The sequence below is a fragment of the Schistosoma haematobium genome, chromosome 2 (assembly GCF_000699445.3).
Source record: "Schistosoma haematobium chromosome 2, whole genome shotgun sequence".
Taxonomy (NCBI): Eukaryota; Metazoa; Platyhelminthes; class Trematoda; order Strigeidida; family Schistosomatidae; genus Schistosoma; species Schistosoma haematobium.
The window spans coordinates 40,893,938-40,920,569 of record NC_067197.1 but is presented as its reverse complement, the minus strand read 5'-3'; the positions used below and the strand labels follow the sequence as shown (position 1 = coordinate 40,920,569).

The 26,632-nt window shown below is 30.9% G+C and overlaps 1 protein-coding gene across 1 annotated transcript in view; it reads left to right on the top strand.

The window, feature by feature from the left end:
* The window catches only part of MS3_00006966 (uncharacterized protein), a gene marked incomplete at both ends in the record, with an annotated part of 84,439 nt that extends 58,997 nt beyond the window's left edge, over positions 1 to 25,442 (top strand). The window contains 5 exons of the mRNA XM_012939995.1: positions 4,353 to 5,383; positions 10,778 to 10,870; positions 17,375 to 17,683; positions 22,036 to 23,448; positions 25,413 to 25,442. Of these exons, the coding sequence (XP_012795449.1) occupies positions 4,353 to 5,383; positions 10,778 to 10,870; positions 17,375 to 17,683; positions 22,036 to 23,448; positions 25,413 to 25,442 (2,876 nt within the window). The remainder of the gene's footprint in view (positions 1 to 4,352; positions 5,384 to 10,777; positions 10,871 to 17,374; positions 17,684 to 22,035; positions 23,449 to 25,412) is intronic.
* Between the last annotated feature and the right edge of the window lie 1,190 nt (positions 25,443 to 26,632).

The following is a 26,632-nucleotide window of genomic DNA, read 5'->3' as shown; positions in this document are numbered from 1 at the left end:
ATACTTTTCTTCTCGTATCCTTCCTCTGTGATTTCACTTACTCAAACAAAGAAACATACACACACATACGTGTATATGTGATTATATATGCTTTTTATCATTTATGGTATTACAGGGTTACTCATTATTATTATTATTATTATTATTATTATTACTATTAGTGATATTGTTAATATTGATAACCTGTCCTCTAGTTAATATTTGTATATATGTAAATATATATCCCTAATGAGAATGAGTGAAACGATAAGGTTTATAAGGGTTTTCTCCTTAAAACTAATACTTTATGTCAGTTAATAATAATAATAATAATAACACTACCGTTACTACTACTACTACTAATAGTAATAGTAATGAATTAAACAGACAATATTTTTTGGTTGTAAAAAAAATCTTAATTTAGTGATTATTAGTAAATAAAGAAGATTGGACTTTCAGCTTATAATTCAATCATCACCATCCATATCCATCCACCTCACCTATTTATCTATCTATCTTTTATAAAATATAAGGTTAATAAATCCAAGGGATATATATATATATATATATATATATATATATATATATGCTCTTGTTAATGTGGGTTAGAGTGATACCAGTTTCCGGATACTGATGGAGTGTTTCATGAAAAATTAATATATTACACATTTAAAAAAAATATTTTTTCTTCTAAAGGAACATATACATATTATTCCATTTTTGTTTTTAATAGAAAGCAAAGAGAAACAAAAAACCCCACTGTTATTCAACTTACTCTATCAATCAATTGTTATAGAGTATTGTTGCCAATAATTTAATAACAATAACCACTGTTACAGCTTGTTACATTCATTTCAATTCTAATTCTAATAATAATAATACTAAAGAAAGATAATATGAGATTATTAGTTTAGTTAAAATGACCAAACTATATGATTAAAGTTTTAAGTAGTTTTTCTATTTTGATCTAAAATGTTATCTGAATAAGCAAAATACGGAAAGTATAAACTTCAAGAAGTTGGGTTCGAGCTTATGTGTTACATTTTGCTTATATATATATATGAAGATATGAAATGAATGTAGTAAAATATTAGGAGAGTTCAAATAATCATAGTGCACTGAATGAGAATGTCAGCGAGAGACAACATTATATAATATCTTGATAATATTTGAGAATTGTGAAGTAAATAGTTCATTTGCAAAATGTTAATCAATTGTTTCAGACTTGATTATTCCTTCATTTCCATATTAATCACTCTCTATACGTTCTTGTTTTCTTCTCTTTGATTTTCTTAACCTTCTACCTTCAGGCATTCCATATTCCATTGGTGATACATACTATTTATATCTGTCGACACCAGTATTACCAATAATAAAGGGGATAGCTAAACATTAGTAATATAGTTTAAAAAAAGCGTGGAAAACAACATCTTCAGGAGCCCTAGAACGTAAGAATTAAAGTAACATAAAGAATAAATGGATCTACTCAATTGTGACTGATTTTATGCCATGATACACAAAGTCTTCAACTATCAAACATAGTTATCGCACGAATTAAAACTAAGTGATCTACATTTGCAAATATTGTTCAGATCAATAATCAATCACTTCATGAACTAATGCAATACAAATGTTCAGCTTTCAACCATTAAGTAGTAAATTTAAGTAGTATAAACATTAAATATATGAAAATTATATTGCAATGTTCAGTATATAATCCTTATATTTTAGAAATTACATAATTAATAAAATAATTCAGTAATATTAAACATGAAATCGTTTAACTAAAAAGTAAATTATCAAGTTTTTGATTGAGATCATGAACCGATTGATATTAGATCACCATTGAAAATCTGGGAGCATTGGACGACCATTTCGTCCTAATGTGGGACTCTTCAGCAGTAGGCATTTACGGTCCCGCTCACGGGGTTCGAACCTAGAGCGTTGGTCGTGCACGCAAACACTTAACCTACCTGACCACTGAGTCGGTATCCAACAGTGTTAATGTTTAACCTCAACCAATCCACAAATTTGCGCGATCAACTCTCATTGCACTGGTGTCAATGGTGGTTTAACATCAATCGGTTCATGATCTCAATCAAAAAAATAAATTATCATACAAATCATGATGAACGAATGACATACATGATTTAACTCATTCACTTAGTATTAATAATAATATTAGTAGTGATTACAACAACTGTAAATGACATATTATTAAACTCTGTAATTAGAGACTGACTTATTTTCCCTTTCATTACACCAGTTTATTGTCAAACAATAAATCGAACATAGATCTATATCAATTTAGAAACCTCATTGTTTGTAAATAACTAGATCAAATTAATGATTTAAGTACTGGTGAAGATTGTTAGTTACAATATTGGCATGTATCATAGTACTATTGAATAAACCAAAACTGTGTTTGATAATTATGTCGTTCAAATTAGTGGGGTTCCTTAACCCTGTCTCTTTGTGGCCCATAACCAAGGATTAAATCAATGACCCTCAGGTTTCAAGGTCCAGCAATAGGTCATCAGACTAGTAAAATGACATCTAATAGCCCATACAAACTTCGCAATCAAAACATCTAAATCTTAACTTCATATGAAACCAATGAGTTAGGTATAAATTAGTCATTTTTTAATAATGACTCATTTTACCCTATCGACACATATATCAGTAAGATTCTAGGTTATGTACAATTTTTTATCCAAAAATGATAGCTTCCATGTGCACGTTGAGACAGCGACGATGATACTGATGATGATTCCTCAATAGTCTTTGTTGCTATTTGATTAGTTGTTTACACTTTAAGTTTGATGATTGTATTATTGGTCCCAAGATTATTGTTGGTTGCTATGATCACATAGTTATCCGATTATAATTCATTCTTCTTGAATAAAAAGATTTCTCTGATTTACTGGTTTCTACTTGGCTTCCACCACGTTGAGGGATAATTCGTGAATTATTATGTGTCAGTCGGTTACCCTAGCAATTTCGTGCAAATCCAGATTCGTATTAGCGATATACTAAACATTCGTAATTATATATATATATATATATATATATATATATATATATATATAGAGAGAGAGAGAGAGAGAGGAGAAAGTACACACTTTTTGTGAAATAAACGTTACTGGTTTTAGTATGTTCTCTCTCTCTCTCTCCCTCAATTATCGGTGCAAAATAATAAATTTATCTACAATTATCATATCTGATATATATATATATATATATATATATAAAAGTATCGAGTTTTTTCAAAACATGGAGTTTCTGTTCTGATTTATTATTCTAAAATACATGATGATTACCCAATATATGTGTATTCACTAGTTGAAGTATATTAGTGCTATTACTCATTAAGTTATATGAAGTAGACATTAGATTAGTTTATTGCTTAATATCCTCCTAATTTTTAAGAAAATAGTTTATAGATGGGTTTATTAGGCTGAATTATTCGTAACACTCATCATATGTGTTATAATCAGTATTTTCAATCATTTTTTTTCGTTTAGTTAGTGGGTTTCATTGGACATTTTAAAGAGTGATTCTATGTCTAGCTATAAATTTTATTGTAATTGTGATGAGGACTATCTCATTCACAATATGATTGAACACAATCAGTGTAAAAGGTACCATACCTGGAGTATCATAGGCATCATCGATAATAATACTAAATAATAATCGTGAATTATTATGAATTGTAAATGCTGACCCAGTAGATCCTGACTCAATGTACTATGGAATAGTGATTAAAGTACTTAGCTTTTAGATGGTAGGTAGCAGGCTTGAAACCTTCTTACTTACTTCAACTTATGAAGCTTTTACCAGCCCTCATATACCTTAAGTTCAACTCAGAGCCGTGTATACAAGCCTACACTTGTTAAAGGTATTACATAATGACAATACATTATTTCATGAAACTTTATAGTTTTAAATTCAATCTTAGATTAATGTGATGAGTATACACACAAATCATTAACCCAATACCAAGATAAACCAGTCATCTTAGTGTTTCCTTGATATTTTTGAACATTTTCCAAATTAAAATGGAGGTTAGATATTAACACAGTTGGATGCCGACTCAGTGGTCAGGTAGGTTAAGCGTTCGTGCGCGAGACCAAAGACCCTGGGTTCGAATCCCAAGGACGGGATCGTGGATGCGCACTGCTGAGTAGAACCTTATGGCGAAACGGCCGTCCAATGCTTCCAGGTTTTCACCGGTGTTCTAATATCAATCGATTCATGATCTCAATCAAAATCTCCACAACCCCATACTGATAAAATTGAATACCATAACATTGAATACAGTTTCATATGATAGAAATAACATGACTTTTTACATGTTTATTTTTTATTTTTAGATGAAAATAATAACAATTTTTGGAAACTACTCAATTTATTTCCACATTTCCCAATGTTATGGCCTCCTTCCTCAGTTTCTAGTTTTGGTCCTATTTCCTCCTCCTCCTCATCATCATCATTATTAAAATCTTCATATAATGAATTAAACAATAACGAGTTATGGCAAAAGTATGCTAAGCATACAATTCACTTATTAGAGAAAAATCAAACATTATTTAATAATAATAACAATAATAATATTACCACTAATACTACTACTAATGATAATAGCAATAATAATAATACTCATTTTACCAATCGAATAACAGAGATCAATGACATGAATGGTTCATCAACAAGAAACGAGTTAAAATTAAACATTGAACATTTCAATAGTCATAACAACAATCGAATAATTACATCATCACCACAGATTGAATTAACTATATCAAATAATAATGATAATAATACAAGTATTAATCTTTCTACAACTATTACCAATACTAATAATATAACAACAATCAATAAAAATGATAATCATTGGAATGTTAATACTATACCAGTTTGTTCAACTTTCTATCATACTCCACAAACATGTTCATTTGAATATAATAATAATAATAACAATAATAATCATAATAAATTAAACAATGAGCAAGAAACTATTGACAAGTTAACTCCATTGGAATCGGAAAATCTTATTCATCATTCAAATGATCATATTGATCATAGTCCAATTCAACATCATGCAAATAATACAATGAATTGTAATGTTAATAATAGTACATGTAGTAGTGTGTCGAATGAATTATATGATCAAAATTTACCATGTTCTACCCCGGAACAACAACAACAACAAGTATATTCAACTACTAATACTACTACTACTACTTCTACTAGTAGTACAATACATATTAATGGTGCTGTACATAATACGTTGAGAAAAACACGTTCTGATATGAAAGTAATACATAGATATTTAATACAAATTAAACATGATACACGAGAAATTCATCAAATACCTTGTCATGAATTAGACAGTTATATACAAGTAGGTTTAATTAATAAAAAATTTTTCTATTAATATGGTGTGGTTATGGAGATCAGAGATTAAAGTTGAAAATATAAACTACAAAGTGCCGACTCAGTGGTTTAATTATTTAAAAGGACTATCTGTAAAACCTGAAAAGATCTGGGTTCGATCCTGTGTGGATATGTACCTATGAGAATCTTAGTGCTTCCTGGATATTTATGTAGCATTGACTGAAGTTGCAAATTACTTTTCCAATTTGTCAGAAAATTTAGCGTAAGGCAAATTAAGTGAAACTTATCCTAGTTTCTTAATTTCATCACTGATATACAAAACATACACTTCCAAACAAGATATTGTTTAGTTATTGAATGAAAATATATGAGACATCTACATTGGACATAGAACACAACGTGATATTTACTCAGTTTTACTGGTAAGATGCTACAAAACAGGACAATAGGTAGGAAGAATGTATACAGTTACATAGTATTTATATAATGCATATACATAGCCTTCAATCGTCCATTTGCATACTTCAATGTGTTTTACAATCTGAATTGTCTTCTCATTCGGTCTCCGCGTATTATGTCAGCACCGTGCTTTTGATTTGCTGAAACTCTTCACTCCGTCTGACAATTGTTGCAGTTTCGACGCCACACTCCTCCACACACTACTTAAAAATAGCATCCACTATAATACTATATAATGCATTTGACGTCGCTAACAACACAGGTCATAGATTATCATTAGAATTTTAAGGAATCTAATTAAAACCTGCTCGTTTACTTGCTAGAAAGATACAGTACCCTAGTTATACTAGGGTGTTTCAGTTAACAAAAGTACATGCTGAAAATGACAAACCGTATATATATATTACTTGAGAATCTACATTAGTAGTCGGAAATTCTTTACATCGACAATTAATAAAGGGTAACCAATACTCTGATGTAATCTATTTCAATAACTGTTAAGTTATGGGAGGTAGATTGAAATGTTTTAATGGAAAAACATTCAGTTCATGAAGAAACTTAAGTTTGTTTAGTTCCATGATTTGGTTTAATTTTTGTACACTGTTGAGTAATGATATTATTCCGTGTGTGCAGGCACAACTCCGCATCCCCAACTGTCATAGACAATATCATAGACAAACAAAATTAGCACTCAACAATTAATCAATATGGACATTTTTGTCTTACACATGGTCATTCACAGCCTGAACAGCTCAGTGATAACATCTCGGATTGAGAAGTTGCATAACTTGGGCTCAAAACCCTCAGAAAGCATCAGTCCCTTCATAGGTACAGACGAAATTTCGATTCATACAGGGTTTGCTACCTGATTTATCAAACCACCTAGCATTAAGACACAATACACATGAAGTTGTGTCAGGTTAATTAACCATCACATTTCAATTTAGCAGTTAGAATTCGATCACGACTGGGAACTAGATAAACATATCATCAGCTACTACTCAATGATCAATTAATGCATAAACATATGATTAAATAAAAGTCGACACTAAAAATTAGAGCCTAAAAAGCCGAAAGAAATAATTCAGAACATGAATAGAAAGTTAGGTATCAAGTTATTACTCGTAAAACTTCATTATTTTTAATGAATGTCCAATCCACAGGTTTTAAAGTTAGGTGGTTAAAGGTAGTTGGCAGAAAATATTCATCTTAGATTTCATCCTAGTTGGGCCATTTCAGCAACTAGTACATGCAATCTTGAGTGAGTTGGTGTTTCCTGATGGATTTGAGCACAGATCACTCAGTATCACGTCCTGAAATGTTAACATTGATGTCCTCGTGCCGAAATCAATATTTTATAAGAATGAGATAGTAACATTAGTTTTCGAAGAACTTATGAACTCGCCTAAGATGGACCACCACTGAGAACCTGGAAGCACTATATGACCATTTTGTTTTAGTACGAGATTCTTCAGCAGTGCCCATCCACGATCCTGGACCTAGGAATCAAACCTAAGACCAAAGCTTCCAGGTTTTTAATAATGGTCTAACTTATATCGTTTCATAATTTAAATGAAATTCAACAATTCACTTGGTATTGTTTGCTTGTATCTTCCCACTGTTAATTAGGACTGTAATTGATCAGTCTTTTGTTGGCACATGTGCATGCTGTGCGAACTACCTCAATATTACCTTAAGTCATGAGCTTTATAAACCAAGATGAATAGTGACTAGCAGTGGAATTCAGAGCAAACGTTTCGTCCCACTTCGGACTCATCAGCTGGATATACATACATTCCAATGTTGATATTCACAATCTTCACAACTCCATACCGAAAATTTAGATTGATTATTCAGAGTAGTAATCAACATCATGTTTACATAGTTCTTAGTACTAATCAATTTCTATCGGTTCAGATGTTCAAGATTTAACCATCTGTCAACCCTCGACTCTCGCTATATACATACTGTTCGTGTTTAATTGTACAGTTATTAATAAATGATGATAGTTAATTTCTCAATGATTACTTGAATAAACCACAAAATAAACTACAAACTACTATTTTTTTTTACATCCTTAAACTTAATAAACTATTTAGAATTAATTTAATTAGGTGAAAACTTAAGTTATATATTCTCTATTCTTTTATTCACAAAGTGTACCTGAGATAGAAAAGTGTAAACATGAAATCATATGCTATTCCGTTGGATACAGGATATTGATATTAATAATAATAATAATAATAATAATAATAATGATAACAATAATAATATTTTTTTAGCGGTCACTGTAATTTTTTTTTTCAAATTCAATCATCTTCAGTCATTTACATGCACACATGGATACAACACATCTGTATTGTCTATGTATATACATGAAGAAGTGTTCAGCTATTCATATACATATATCCATTTGATTTTTCATACCATCACTATTATTATTATTATTACTACTACTACCATTATTATTACTATTGCTAATATCATTACTATTACCATCACTATTATTATTACTATCATTATTACTATAACTATTATTACTATTACTATTATTGCCATTACTATTATTGTTACTGTTACTATAATTATAAGTTCGTATTTCGATCAGTTAATAAGTAATTAGATTTGATTCAAGTTGAGAGAGAAAAAAGTATGATTGGAATAAATGAATATTCTAATATTTTTGTTTATTTTATCATTAATTAGTATTGAACATTATTATACATTGAACAACAACAACAACAACAACAACAGATAAACAAGACTGTTAAGTTATTATTGTCTGAGGTCATATAGGTAAAAAGCTATTATTAGTAGTATTTATTTACCTGTATTTTTTTTTTAATTATTTAATATTTATATATTTGATAAGATATATGGATTATAATATTGAATTAGGTAATTTAAGGATGATTTCATCAGATTCTCATCATGATTTAATATTCATTGTAAAAAAGCTATTCAAAAGGATGAATGATTGAATATAACTATTTCATTGGGAAATTAGCTTTAAGTAAAGTGAAAGTCGGTTGGAATAAGTGTCTTACAATAATTCATTAATAATATTGATTAAATTATCATTTTATAACATAATATACATATAGGATCAAAGTTGGATAATGTAAACTAGGGACGAACTAATCAGAGTTAAGAAAAGAGATCTTGGATTTTGATGCGAAATTCATTTACCCATTTGTCTAAATAGCCTTTTGGTATTTTAGTTGGTATCAGTTCGTGATGAAAACCATAAATCTAATTCCTAACCCTAACCATAGATTGTAAAACATATTCCTTATTCTTCAAACTGCTTTATTACCCTCATTTAGCTCTAGTAAGTAGAGGGACATTGTTAAGGTCACTATTGGCGTCGTATAAAGGTCGTCTATACATTATAGTCTTACCTGTAAATTATTTTAAACTTGAATGATCGCATTAAAATTGTTTTAATACAAAGTTCATTGGCTCAAGTTATCATACTTCAACAACATAACAATCAGAAATTAACAGGATAAACATTGAAAAAGTTAAAGTAATCTGTTTATCTGCGATTGTAAAAGACTAAACAGAAAGATTATAGTTCAAAATCATCCAAGAGAAGAAATTAAGTTAATGGCTTCTCAACCTGTACTACTGAACTCCTTCAGCCCCTAACCACGTAGTTTACACATTCTCATACATGATTCACTTCAACAATTAATGACTTCGTGAACAACTGTTATGTATTGATTTGATTACATCCAGTTTACATTTAACACTAGACAACTTTGAGTGCTGAGAAAGTTAGTGGTTAAATAATCTGTTATACATACATAATCATTTCAATAGATGAAAATTCTTTTCAAACAAAAACTGTCATGACTAGTGCATCTGTTAGTTATCATGTGACAAAATCGCCAGTCAGAATATCGAATCCTATAACCTTGTTCCTGTGCTAAGCCAGTGTCGCGTCAACCAGCACTAGCAACCTTGAGCCAACTCTGAATCCTTATTGGTCCTCGATTTAATAGCTCCTCTCCTATTTTTGCCCTTTGAGTCCAGAACACAGTAGCCGCTTCCACAGTATTAACAACATAGTTCAGACCGCATTACACCACAAAATGAAAAATAAAAGTTATACAAGATCAAGCCAAAGTGATTGAATGGAAGACTGTAACTAATAGATTGGGAATAAATTAAGAATAGCAAATCGTATAATACTAGCTAATAGATCGAATAAAAGCTTATGGTAAAAGAAATGTAAACATATATCCATAATCTATTTACTTTATGTTTATGCAATAAGAATATATATAATGACAGTCTATAAATACTTCCCGAAAGTTACCATTCATTTAATCTTTGGATACAACAACAATATTTACTTCTAACAGCCATATTCACAGTGACTGATCACTGAGTACTGGCCACTGTCTTATTTGTCTACTATTTGGTGTTAACTAAATTCTGCCGATCAATTTATAAAGTAAACATTATTATGTGACTCAACGTCGTGTGGATCACATTCTAATATTAAATAGTTGAAGCTAGTCAATAGAAAATCTTGATTGACCAAGGTTTAATGATGGTTGAGACTCGTCAGCAAGTTTTACTTGAGGGAAATGACACTCCTTGAGGGATTTAAGCTTGCATTAGACAACTCCACAACCTGAGACGTCCCTACCAAGCTGTTAGGGTAACAATGTTTTGTTAGTGAATCTCCACTAACATGCAAATTAAATTTGGAGCTTCCTGTTGATTACTTCATATCAATTAATAATGTCTATACTGATTTTATACTTATGTGAATCTTTTACTCGATATATCAAGTTATTTGATCGTTTACAGATACGTAAGGTAGAATACTATAATCCTCATAGGTTTTTTTCAAACATAAATTCTACTTGACAATTAATACAATTATTATATTCAATTACTTCTTAAGTTTATTCATATTACATTACAGGACTTTGTACTTACCGCGAAAAAGAAAGATGGACACGAATATGAACCGGAATCGTTGAAAGCATTTGTACATTCACTAGAAAGACATTTAAAAGTAAGTGAAATAAATTATTTGTAATTAGTGATTTTCATTAATTTACATGGTAACACGTTATTCAACTTCCCATAATCTGTCTAATAATAATATGAAGTTTAATGCATTGAATTCATGATAAAATTTGAGGAGAATCCTTCGGTAGAATTCATTATGATAATATGCTCATTGAAGAGTATAGCTTTCCTTAGTTGAATCAATTATCATAGTCACAAATTTGACATTCTAAGGTCCGGACGTCCATCATCTTTATTTGCTCATAAAAATTATCATAAGCATGTAATTAATTGTATTGCCTAATTAATAATCTAACATATAGGTAGTTTAATATCAGATGGGTTTTGTGGATATTATAGTAATTCCAATGGTTAAGATCATGAGGCAGTTGAAGTTAGACCACCATGGAAAACCTGGAAGCACTGGATGGCCGTTTCATCCTATCGTGGGACTCCACATCCACGACCTCACCCCCCGCGAGATTCCAACCCAGGACCTACTGGTTTCCATTAGACCACCTAGCCGGTTGGCATCCAACGGTATTAATGCCTAACTTCAACTACTCCACGAAATTGAGCTACACATCCACCATCGTTTTCAGTGAGTTACTATCTCACAACAGACCTGGTTGAACTCCGCTTGTCACTACTTCTCACTAGAACTAATGAATTAAGTTTGGGAAAAGTATTTAATCATATAATTTTCTAAATTAATAGACAAATGAAGTATTGGACTTCTAAGAACTTCTAGAGATATTCTAAACAATGGAAACATGGATAAGACAAATGTATTACAAAAAAAATAGAAATATTTTGAAAAGCGATACCATGAATTTTGTTTTATCTACTCCAGTTCATGTATTTATTGAATGGATTAGTGTACTTTTGATGTCCTATGAACAGAAGTTATCGTTTTCATTTCGAACTAAAATTATTCGATAAAAAAAGTCACCTGTTATATTGCACGAGATTCTAAACTAGGATCTATTTGTTTGCAATACAATAGGATAACATTGAATTACTCATCCGATTTTTAATAGCTATAATGTTGTATTTCAATCAGGTTGTGATGTAGCTAAACAGTTATTTACAGGTAACAGGATCTCATTATTAGTTCAGGAAATTTGATATCATACAATCAACTACAGAAACACTATGTTTACTAGTTTTCTTAAGTACCTAACTTGGTGACTAATTATCTGAGTACCTTCATGGTTGAATTTGGTTACTATAAGGTCTGAAGTTTCCCAAGATTTAATCTCTGGAAATGTTATAGATATGTATTACTGAGTAGTCTCACAGACTAGGAATTAATATCTAGTACTCTCTGGTCTTTGAATATTTTTCTAGTTTGGTATCGATCCTCAGCAAGACCAACTTTCTTCTGTTTATTTCTTTAAATACATAAACATAGATACAAGAAGGCACCAAATAGATATCCACCACATAAATCGTAAGGATTGGGATACTACTCAGGTGCTAAAACCGGAGCAGGTGGTTTTCTTAGGGGGCCACAACCCGAGCCTTTGACCGAAAGGTCTAATCCACAATGCAGTGGAACAACGCCAGGAGATGCAGTCCCATGGTGGCCGGTGACCAACAATGTGCTCATACGCCATTTGTTCCTTCGGGATACTGGAGCCCATGTGCATCATTGGTTTGAAATGAGGGTTTTCCAACTCACCTAGGTAGATCATCTATATCCACCAACCCGGTTAAAGCGCCGGACATTCGCTTTTCGTCCTCTCAATTTGGTAAACAACAGTAATGCCGCGAGAAGGCAGTGGGTAGGACTTCCCTGTCAATGGCTATATACACATGACCCTGTGAGAACATTTCGAGAGAGAGAGTTGGCTCTCCCCACTCTCAGGCGTACTAGGATATTTAAGGGGTAGCACTTCTACATTTATCCTTTTAAATCATTTAACCACAAGATTGTTTAACTGATTCCTATTTATTTTACAATTCTACAGTAAAATCAACTTATAAATCAATACTGAATCTAATTCTAATACTCATAACAGTATCTATCCATTTACCAAATTACCAAATTACAATATTTTATTTTTTGTAATTGTAATTTTAATTAATTATGTGTTCCTTTTCCAAAATCAATAATTTTTTTGTGTTATTTAACAATTGTTTATTTATTTATTTATTTCTTTAATCAAAACCATATCAGATGTATCTCACCTGATATGGTTACATTTTACAATAATAATAATAATAATATTATTATTATTATTGTTAGAATAACATTAATTTCCTTTAGAGAAATAGGAGAATATAGGCAACTACCCTGATTTAATAATAATAATAATAACGCTATTCATAACATAAAAATTCATTATTTATTATATAAATCCAAATGAATATATATAAATATGTATAGATAGACAAACAGGCAAATGGATAGATTGATGAATAGACATACAAAATGAGACATATGTTGTACAGACAGACATAGACACACACATATATATATAGAAAGAGAGACACGCACACCACATATATATGTATAATATGTATACAGATTGATTAATTCATTAGATTTTTTTATATTAAAATATAATGTTAGCCAAAATTTAGGTCAAATTAAATAATTCTACTTATTTAATGATTCAAGTTTTATTATTGAAAGATAAAAACGTCTACTTGAAGTTGATGCTGCTGATGTTGTTCAGGAGAATGATGAAAGCTTCATGTATGATCAAATCATCTAGCTTAGAGAACAAAACTTCATCAAAAAGATGACGTTTTGTTTTTCTTTAAATCATAGATTGGTTATTTAGATTCATAAGAAACGATTATCAAGTACTGGAGATAGTTAGTTAACATTATGTGTATATGTGTACATTACATGAAATTTAGGTGTCATTATTAAGGTTTGACTTGATAGGTTCGAACAAATGGAGCATTGAGTAGATCGTTATAAATAAAATTAATATATCTGTAATATCCCAGTTAGTAGAAAAAATGGGATTCTCTGACGTTTCGTGACTCAATGTAAACTACTTCTTCAGAGAATAAATAACCAAATTAAAATTAATTTTGATTCTCTGAAGAAGCGGCTCACATTAGGTCACGAAACGTCAGAAGATCTCATTTTTTCTACTCACTGGAATATTACAAATATATATGTTTATTTATTACATAAAATGCTTACCCGATAGATTAAAATTTAAAAATTCCTACTTTTACTAAATTATAGTTATTTTAGAAGTATACTGTTTCCTTTGAATAACATTTGTTATTAACGGGGTAAATATTAGAGAAAACTGAATTTTAGCAACACTTCTACCCAACACTATTGTTTATATATTATTGCAATATAAATTATTGTATTGTTATACTCATTTACTTGAATGTTGTTTTCATAGTGCATAAACTCTTGCTATATGTTGTATCTTACTTAAGTTACTGTTAATTTATTACAGACTTATAACTTGGTTCTCTTCCACTTGTGATGTAGTTGTGTTTATCCTGTGATTTCTTAATTATTGTTGGTGTGGGGTCAAGATTTTACTGGATATTTGTGTATGAGTCAAGTCATGATTTTGAACTGGATAATTAGAAGTTATGTACTTGCTGTGTTGTGTTCTATTCTGGCTATCGAGTGAGTGAGCGAGTGTAGGAGAACTGAATTCTGAACCAAGATCCACTAAGTATTATTCTTGATTGTTATCTTATGATCAATGTCTCACTAAATAGGAAATCTGAGTGAATGAACCAATACTCGAACTAGGTAATACAACCGCTCTCCTATAATTATGGCTGAATCACATGGTACCCAATATATATCAAAAGTCTGTTTATTTTCGACCAATTCAATGGTCTCTTAAGATGATAATTTTCTTAATTCTGCCTGCAATATCTGGGTTAAAGCGTTACTTTGAATTTGCACGTCAACAACAGAATTCTTTGATGGAAATTTTTTTAGGGTGAACAGTTTTTTGGAGATCATTTAATTTGAAGACAAATTATATTACCAATTGACGTTAGCCTTAGTAGCCCTTAAACACTAAGAAGCACTCAAACAATTATTCTGTCTTCATATGAGCCTTCACAATAGTACTTACCCATTATCCCCTATAGGATGTCGAATTCATGAAGGTCACTCTTAAGGTGATATGTTGACCAGAAGATCTGAAAATATAGGGTTCAATCCCTGATGAGATCATAGGAGTTCACTGCTAAGGTATTTTGTACAAGAATGAAGTTATTATTCATTGATCTCCGGAATGCTGCTAAAGTCATTCCACAAATTAAATTGTTCTTAAGATCTAAATATCTCTACAAACTCTCTCGTTCGAATATTAAGAACACTTTACACCAAAGTATGTAAGTACAGTTAATTGTCATTGTCTTTTTTCTTTCCGATACAACTTCGCTTTGACAGTAATAGATAAATAATAGAAATATTTTTAAATATTTCATAGTTTATATCATGAACTAACTTTAGTTAGGGAATGACTGAATACCGTTAAAGCTAAATATCTAAACCATTGAATGTCAGAGAGACCAGAAGTTCCTGTGTTCGATTTATGGTATGATCATGGATACTCAATAGTCAGTAATCCCACAGTTGTTCAATGTTGCTTTGTTCACACGGATGGTATAATAAAAGTCAATCCATGATGAGAACTGTTATGTTTAACAATCTCCACAAATTTCTTTAACCCTGTCTTTAAATATATATATATCTCTCTCTCTCTTTGTCTATGTGTGTTCATATGACCAATAAGTTACAAAGAAATTCACGGTAATATTAAGGTATATAACTTAAAGATAATTAATCTACTCTATAACAATAATCAGATTGCAATTAATTGATTCGTTTTCTTTTTGTGTTTGTTGAGGGGTAAAAAAAGTGAATTCAAATATGTGAAAGTATATTATTATTGACATTAAAGATATCATGACTAAAGTTTATCATTAAAAAAGAAGGGTATCTCAATGTGAGTGCATATATATGTGATTATACTTTAGGATGTCTATCCATATATTGACAATGTTCTTAGTGTATATATATGAATTTGTGTATGAAATATCTCTTATACACTATAAAGAATAAATGGATACATTCTGAAATGTAATCTCCATCAGAATCAATAAAGAGGTTTCATTGATTATACAAGTTGTTCTTATCATCTCATATATAGTACCCCGTGTAACTATCCTTTTATTTATATTAATTCATTTACAAACATACTTTACTTAGACCATCTATCCATCTGTACACACATACATACATACACAGCACTCTTATTACACACCGATTTAGAAGAAAATATATCATATATATATACATAAAAAGTGTACTAATTTTGTCATTTCTGTATCAGTTTTAATAAATACTTGGATAGTGTAAATATTCTTGATACATTGTAATCTGATCAGATTACATCACAGTAAAAGAAAAAAACTGTACTGTTAGTGATATAATAAATCAACGTAATTCAATCAGTATTTGAGGTTATGTAAGTTTTCTTTCATTCTAGATATATTAAGTAGTAAATATCTATATGTACCAAAAGCAGTGGAAGATGGTTGAGTAATACCGTGGATTGATTAAAGTTAGACATGTAAACTGTTGGATACCATCTTAGTGGTTAAGTGCTCATTAGGAGTTTGAAAGTCATTGGTTTGATACCTAATGGAGTTGTGGGTTCATACTACTGACAAGTCCCATACTACAATTAAATACCTGTCTAGTGCATCCTGATTTCAATGGTTGTTTAACCAAGATCAACCAGTGACATATATGATTAGTTGTCGTGAATATTTACATTTCTAAGTAAACATGTTACCTAATACAAGCTATATATTGTCTGTGTCAACAGTTGGAAAAAATCTGCGACTTAATTTGTAAATAAATGCAAACAAGTAGTGAATCAATTCTCCTATTTTATAAATCATTCATAGATGTAAATGATTTGAGGCAGATAAGAAAAAAGGATGATATAGCTTCAATCCTGACATCTAAACTCTTCAAGTAATGAGTTCTCACTTGAACCTTAAGCACATCTTCAAGTACATTAATAGTAGGGTGATTATTATAGTTTAGTTGAAAGAGTTTTGTAAAGACTAGTTTAATTTGTAGGTTATATTCTCCATAGGCTGAACTCATTTCGAATTCCTAGGCGGTATGCACCCACAATTTCACTCGCGATAATGTTCATGACTTTCAAATCTTGTGAAAAACACAACCGTTAGAATCGTTGGGTCTGTGTTCAATGATACAATCTCAACTTAAATCAGTTTTCGATATTTTTTGAACATCTACCATTTAATGCTATTGATGATGACTGTTTCACTACCTGAATATCTTAATTATTTGAAATTAGGATTTTTTTAGGTGGCTGATTGACTTGAGGAGTTATCTCTAAAAGGTCTAATTCATATTTGGTTTTTATTTCCCATTCAATATCATAGAGAATACAATAAATACATGTCCTAACAGTTTTCTAATAATCATTTATGTCTTTCCTTTAAAAAAATTATTTAGCATCATGGCTATTCACATTCAGTGCTTAAAGGTAATGCATTCGCTGGAACACGATCTGTGTTGAATCAACGTTTAAATGAATTACGTGCACTCAGTCGATCTGGTGTATCAACTAATGGTGCATATGCCTATTCATCAAATGGTGCCAATAATCATAATAACAGTAATAAACGTGTATCGGGAGTTAGTAATGATTCAACATCAGAGAACAGACCAATTAATTATACAAGAAAGCATAATTCTAATCCAAATGGATTATCTTCAGCTGAACTACTTCAAGCTCGTATACTTGGTACAGATAATCCTCAGGTAAGTACGGAATTCAGCATTAAATAGTTATTAAAATTCATACAATGTTCATATTACAAATAAAGAACTCCTTCAGTTTCTTTCTTATATATTTCTTACTTACCTACGCCTGTTACTCCCAATGGAGCATAGGCCACAGACCAGCATTCTCCAACTCACTCTGTCCTGGGCCTTCCTCTCCAGTTCTGTCCAATTTTTGTTCATATCTCTCATGTCTATCTCCATTTCTCAGCGTAATGTGTTCTTTGGTCTTCCGCTTCTCCGTTGACCTTGAGGATTCCATGTGAGGGCTTGCCTTGTGACGCAGTTGGGTGCTTTCTTCAATGTATGTCCTGTCCACTTCCAGCCTTTCTTCCTGATTTCTTCCTCCGCTGGGATCTGCTTTGTTCTCTCCCATAGTAGGTTGTTGTTGATGGTGTCTGGTCAACGGATCCAAAGTACTTTTGCGTAGACAACTGTTAATAAACACTTGTATCTTCTGGATGATGGCTTTCGTAATTCTCCAAGTTTCCGACCCATACAGTAGAACTGTTTTGACATTTACATTGAAAATTTTGACCTTAGTGTTGGTTGACAGTTGTTTTGAGTTCCAGATGTTCTTCGGTTGTAGATATTCTGCTCTTGCCTTGCCGATCCACACCTTCACATCTGAATGAGATCCATCGTATTCATCAATGATGCTACCCAGAAATGTAAAGGTTTTTACATCTTCCAAAAAAAAATAATTCCTATACATTTCAGTTTAGTATGATTTGAAAGAACATTAGCGAGTAATTAAAAAGTAAATCAACACTGAATACGCTTATTTAAACAATGTAAGTATTCAGTTGTTGTTGTTGTTTTTTAAGAACACAATTTGAGATAAGAGTAGTTGATTGACCATTTCTGTCTATGATAAGTTTTTATCCGATGGAAAGCTCCTGTTAAGATTACAGATACATCTTACTAACTAGTATCAACTAGAATAAAACTAATATTCAATGATTAATTGATGAATTCCTCCTATCTAAGAAGTAAAATAGTTGTGTTCGCTAAGAAAAATATATGATATGTGTTGAAACGAAAGATATTATTCATGTATCTAATGTGAAATGAGTTCAACCAGTCGACTAATTACACATGACATTGGTTTAAACTACATATATACCGGCAAAATGTACATTTCACTAAGCATATGTTAATGGTGCTGAAATGATTTCAGAAAATAACCACAATAGATTACGTAACCGAAATTGTAATTTATAAGGATTCCGTTCCTTAAATCTTAACTAAATAAACTCTAGATGACAGAATCACATAGGCTAACCTGCTCAGAAATTATAAATATTACTAGAAAATTATAACTTGTAGATGTTGAATTTCATTAACATATTGTATTACTGAGTGATTTGTTAGTTAACAAATCAATAATCAAGGATTAGGGATAAATGTCCTCATAAACAAACCATTATTCATTATTCATGATTATTATTAGAGACAATTAAATTTATAAATGAACAAAAAGATATTCATTGCTGAAGGGTCCTACGCTAAGAGGAAATAACTATCCAGTACTTACTGTTTTCCATTGATATCCCAACTGAGATTCACTTATAACCAAGACTGCCTAAGAAAAAATTGTATAAAGGTAGTTTCATAATAAGGAGTGATTCTAAATTGATGGAAGTATTGAACTAGTATTGTCTTGCTTCTTGCATGGAATTACTCAGAAGTGTATAGTACTTGGTCCTATCAGAGATCAAACCTAAGAATTTCAGACTTTACAAATTATTTGTTACGGGTTATTAATTCCTTCGCTAATTTGAGATTGGTGTACTAGATTTAAAGTCACGCTCTATAAGTATGAGGACTAGTTACAATACTTGGTTATTTAAACCAAATTATATAGAGTAAGGTTCAAACCCGCCATTTAGAGGCTGAAATTTGAACTACCTAACCAGTGAGTTATCATCCCATTAAGAATAAATTACTGTCAGATTATTGAGTTAGGAACAGTTTACTCACATTTCCAATGTTCAGTTAAGTAGCAATATTGAGAGACTTCATTTATACTGAAAAAATTCTTATAGAACTGAACAATCTATATGAATCTATCTTAGTAATAAAAAACATTGCTGCCTTGGGTTCGAATCCCACGAGGCGGGGTCGTGGATGCGCACTGCTGAGGAGTCCCACAATAGAAGGAAATGGCCATCCAGTGCTTCTAGGTTTTCTATGGTGATCTAGCTTCAATTGACTCATAACCTCAACTATTTAAAAAAAATCATTTTTTCTTAGCTAGTTAACATAATCCAAAGAAAGTAACCAATGTCATTTACGTTAGATCTGAAAACTGAATTAACACAGCATGACATGTCTATACATATCTATTCAATATATTTATATGGTAATACAGTTTACGGTTGTTACTACAATCTGTCTGATAATTAAACTGGAAAATTTGATATTCATCCGTATAATGTAATATGAAACTTTTATTTTGTTTCCTTTTTTTCCGTATGAAATTAATACAGAACTGATTTGTTTCATAACCAATTAGTTAAAGAAGTCAATGACCTAAAATAAAGTTGTATATATCTGTGTGTTTTATCTCTTAGGTGGTATATTTTTGTTTCTGTTCTCTTTCAAGAGGTAGAGATGGTATTTATAAGTGATGAATAAGAATATAAACACTTTACTAGTTAACTGTATCAAATTTGATTGGTACATGTTAGATTATTGAATTCAAATGATTTGAGGACTTTACAGTATGTGCCACGTTAATTGAGGCTGGTCAACAAGGAATATATATATATATATATATATATATATATATATATATATATATATATATATATATATATTTCCAATTTGGAAATAACTAATTCGGACAACAATAAGAATTGAAGGGAAACTCGAGATTCAAGGTGTTGTACTAACTAAAGTATTTGTTTTGGTTGTTTGAATCTTCACGTTGATTTTATAGACTGTAATTGACCAGTCACTTTTGGATTATATTCATCCTGTATGGATTGCCTTGATATTGCTAATAAGTTATAAGCAGTTTAAGCAGAGTTAGATGGCGGTTAGCAGTGGACTTGTTAGCTGGATGTGCCTGCATCTTAGTGTTAATGCTTACGACGAAAGTGGAACTCTATATCTTTCACTTCAAACTCCCAACGCCTTATCCACTTGGCTAATGAGTTTAATTAACTTAACCTAATATTAAAATATAGTTTCTGCGATATTGTTATGGTTTTTTTAAACCAATGAAAGAAAATGAAGAATATCTAGAGGTAACATGTTCAACTAAAGATCTAAACGCTTTGAGTTCAATTGTATATGAACTCGTGTGTATGTGTAGGTTACTCGCTATTCGATGATCTAATGAGAGATTTTTCCCACTTCATAAGAAGTATTAGCAAGTTTATGGATGGTTATAGTTAATAGTTGTATTAAGTTATAGCTTCAATAGTCAAAACATATTTAGTATATACAGAGGTATTCATTTAAAATTTAATTCTATGCTGACATTGGTAGTTCATTACTTTCAATGTAGAAACATATAACCACGTTGTATATTGGCTATTCATTATAGATTATTCTGATCAGCTGCCTATTAATAATAATGCTTAGATATTCCAATAACATTCATACAAAAGTTTGGGTTTAGAATTATTCCAATAATCATATATATGTAGGTATATAGACATTCTATATCTGGAGAATATATGATAACAATATAAATCTAACAAATATATTTGCACGAAGAAATTAACCTATACAAGTTAATTTGGTCAGCCAGGGAATCAGCTGATTTCTGACGTTCCAGTCTTTTGTCATTAATTCATCTATTTGAATTACTGTATACTCTACTTGAACTTATTTAATTAAAGTTGATCTGAAGGATTGAGCTGTACCCTATTTGACTATCATCAATTGAATACACTTGCTTCACCCATTTTGATAATCATATGGAGATACAAACCCAACACTTTTAGCTTTGAAGTCTTACACATTATCCATTGAGCGGTTAGGTCCCCAGATAATCATTAACTTGTTCAATGAGTGTGAAAAGTATTAGTAAGGAGTTTATAATGTCCTGCTGGGTTCCAGTATCAGTATGATAATCAACACCTGGATGCTGATGAGCCACTAATAAGACGAAACGTACTTCCTAAATCTTGCTTCTAGTTTTATCCCAAATTTTCCAAAACTTATAACTAGGGGTAGTATCGTGAATGCGCATTTCTCAGTACAGACTGATGGGCTATATTCTTTATTATCAACAACGGGAAAACGTGAGATCCTTCTTATAAAAAGAACCACAAATCAGCCTTGAAAAAAATATTTTTTTGTTTTTTGCTTTTTAGGCAATACTGAATAGTTTATGGCTTATGAACAGAACTCAATTCAATATTGGCGGTACACAAAGACACCGAAATTTAGTTTGGGGTCAATTTCAACTGATCACTGATGATAATGGAATTAAAGCAATTAAATTCACTCCATTATTTGAATCTGCTGAAGTACGTTATTGTCGTGGTTATGGTGGAACACGTGGTGGTGCTGCAAATCATGATCCATTAGCAAAAACACAACCACTTAGTTGTACTGGTAGTGCTAAACGTCAACCTCTTCCATTCAATTGTGTTGAATTATTTGAAATATATGCTAATTTACGACCATTAGAAGCTCGTGGTGTTTCTGAGCCATTCTATCTATGTCCAGATATTAATTGGGATCAAAATAATCAAAATGGAATTTGTAATAGTTGGTTTAAAACAAATGCAGCTGGATCACAATTATTATCACGTATACCACGTTCACTTGGTTTGAAACCTTCTAAAGAGCCAATTTCAATATCTGGTATAAATTCATCTAATATACACAAATTACAAACATCTAATTCATTGATTCCTAATGAAATAAAAGATTCTGATAGATTATTTACAGATCATTGTAATCAAATCTTGTCAAATTTATCAAATTATCGAGATATTTATCAGATACAATCACAAAATAACACTATTACTAATGATCATCATCATAATAATAATAGTCATAGCAACAATTATTATTTCAATAATCTTAGTCGTTCAATATCCAATAACAATTTAATTTCACAGAATTTATTTAATTTTTTCCCCTTTCTATTTCCACCAACACCATCATCATCATCATCATCAGCAGCAGCAGCTACCATAACAACAACAACAACGGCAACAACCTTAGCATCATCGGTGGATGAGCAAAGCTTAACTTGTCATTCATTATTGAATGCATCAATTCCATTACCTAGTATTCTGCAAAATTTAAATTCTAGTTTATTTCAACAAACGTTTAAGGAGAATGTCTCAACGATTCGTGAAGAGTATAATAATAGTAATATTGATAATAACAATAGTAATAATAATAATAATAATAATAATCGTGGTAATTTTCAATTTTCACATGAACAGTTTGAAGAAGAACAGTGTGGACACAATTCGACTCGGAATAAAATTTCTTCACCAACAACTGGAGATGAAGATAATGATAGTAGAGGAGAAGGAGGACAAATCGATGTAAATGAAGGAGGTGAACTAGAAGTAGACGATGAGGAAACGCAAAATATTAAAATAATTAATTCAAATTGTTTTTCTCCAACATCAGAAACTGAACCAGAAATTGAAAATTTATCAACATTAGATGATAATTCATCGAAATTACTCACAAAATTATCTTCAACAATTAGAAATGATCTACTCCATTCTCCCGATAGTAATGGACAATATGAATCTGTTGTAAATAGTTCACATCATTCAAAATCATTATCTTCATCCTCGTGTTTATCTTCATCATCTCCTTCTTCTGCTTCTTCATGTTCATCTTCAGCAGACATTGGAACATTTAATCGGAAAACCCATCATCACCGTCATCATCATCGTCATCCCCACCACCCCAACCATCAAAGTCATAGTCAACGACTTGAAATAAAATCAACTCATCCATCATATCAACAGGTAGATGATTTCAACTGTAGACTAACAGATAATTACAACAAAGAGCACTGGTCATCATCGGAGTCATCATCATCATCATCATCATCATCACCATCACCTCGTTTAACAACACCTTTATCGACAACAGTAACTAATACAACTATATCGATTGCATCATCATTATTATCAACAACACCTTCATCAACACCATTAATCAAAAGTACAACATCAATATTAGCTCGATTCAACAAAATTGCATAACTGAATACAATATAAACTTGAATATAGAAGTTTTTTTAATAACAACATTGTGTATTACTCTTCATTTCACTTGTCAAAGTAAAATTTCAATTTTACAAAACAAAACAAATCTGTTTATTGTAAATGAATCAATGGATTATTTGAGTTTATAATGTGTTATTATTATTAGTAGTATAAGACAGATTGAAAATAATTAGGAATTTCATGTGTTTTCTTTTCTCTCTCCCTCTCTCTCTCACTTACTTCCTTTTATATTTGTACATACAAAAATCATCACTCGCACACACCCACACACACCCATGCATCTCACTTTCTTTTACTTCAAACGATTGGTAATCCATTTACTATCTATCTATTATGACAATATGTATTAGTATTCATGATATATTTGTGATGATTTTTAACAATAATTCATTATAAGAGAGTAGAATGAAAGGGAAACGCACACAATTTCTTTTTTGTTTTGCACACTTTTACAATTTTCATAAGTATCAATATCAAGCATATTTTATTTAAGTAGTATCTACATTATAAAAGTTAAAATTATTATAATGAATACAAGTATTAGTATTAAATAGACTTTTATTGTTACATTATTGATTAGTATTACTATTAATAGACTTTCTCGAACTGCTGCTTACCCTCCCCCCCCTCAAGTGGGCAAAAAAAACATGATACTTCTTTTATGATTATTAAAATGCATGTACAATTGTATACTTTCTACCCCTAATTAACTTTCCCTTCCTCTTCACAACCCCCCCCCCAAAAAAAACCTGTTTTGTTCATCTTATTGGAATAAATTGTTTAACAGTTAGTAATACTATTACTACTAATAACACTATTAATATTTGATAGAAAATACAAATAAAATAGTAGTTTTTGGTCGTTTTTCTACAATTCAATTTGATAATCTTTACTCATTCTAGAGAAATCAGTATTCAACAGCGTTATTTAGTATTAGTTACAAAATTATTTATAATTGCCTATATTAGGCATAATAATTTTCTTTCAAGTATACATTTATTGTATAACAAATTGAAATCTAGTTGGGGACGGTAAAATAAAACCCCATTTTCTATAATATACAACGCTCACAACTTTTAATTTATACCTCAAAGTGATTTTAGATAGATAATCATTTTGAGCTGAAGAACTATTGGGCAACTAAGTTGTTCCTAGTATGCAACTCAATAGTTCTGATTACCTACGACTGTATCAGAAATCGAACTCACCACCTTTAAATTTCACTGTAGTCAACTAAACTTCGAACCACTAACCATTTACATTATTAACTTCAGTTAATTTACGATGTTATCCAACCATCATTTGTTGTCATTGAAGATATCAGTCTCATTCTCGGCATAGTTGAATTTATTTCGCTAGAACGTGGAAACTGTTTCTAACATGAACAAGCACAATGATAGTAATTAATTTATATTTATTACGAAAATCAGAAATGAAGTCCCATCGATATCTTTTTTGTCTCTGTAATCTTACTACTCAAGCCTTGTATTTTGTCGAGACATAATCGTTGATCAGAGTACTGTCTTTTATATTCTATCTGACTGAGATTTATTGGGCAAATAAGGGTGTACGAAAGAATTGGAGTTTTATGTACAAATTATTGGTCCGATAATCTCACAATACTGAACAGAACATAAGACAGAAGGCATTTGAGAAGCATTCATCAATATTTAGTTCGTGTACAGGAAACGAGGGTACTTACAAAATTCTATGTGACCTTGAAATTCTGGAAGCGGTAACAAGACAGGCTATTGTTCAATCTGGATAATAAAAATACAATTTCCCGTTTTCTATAATTTTCAAAGGACCTTAATTAGTCGAAGTATAATCTCAGTTATCCTTGCTTCTGAAGACCTTTCAGAAGAATTATCGAGGGCTTCAAACAAATCAGTATCATGCATATACATGTTTTATATATATATATAACTGAATAGTAATCAATGTCACATTTGCCAAGTCTTTCAATGATGACGGAGTTTTGTCAAACAAGCTATAATGTGGCCACAAGTTTGAATGGATTGAGATCTCGTCCGCCACTTTAATATAAAGTGATATGAGGTAGTCAGCATGATACATTGAATTGAGGTTTCATACTAGTCGCTATTCGTCAGCAAGGTTATTTCTAATCTTATGGGAACTGATGTTCACTATAGGATTCTAACCCACATCATCAAGCTTCAGTCTAAAACGTTAACATTGATCTATTCGGGTAGTGATTGATTAGACAAGTATATCATTGGGCACTACTCAGTAATCAATTAGTTTCAAATATCTCGGTCATATAATAAGAAAATCACTGCCTTAATAGCTGAATATTAACGTCTTAGACTAAAAAGCTTGTTTCGAGTATTTGAAGCCGTAGGTAAGATCAGTTAGTTCAAAATTCCAGGTACATATTCCTGTTGAGTACCAACTTGAGCGAAATTTAGATCAAATAAGGTATTCTTCCCTGTATCATTAGTAAGTCATCATTTTTTTATGGATTCAATTAACTTCATCTGTTATAGCTTCCAACTAGAATTCTTAAATTCATACTATGCCAAATAAACTAACTGAAGTTCAAAATTCACACTGTGGAATTCTGGTTTAATAATATAATGACATTTAATTCACTTCATGAACATTAAATCTTGTACTCGTTCCCGTGTGTTATGTATAAGGTACAGTGCTACCAATAAGCAAGAAATTAAGATAAAAAGGC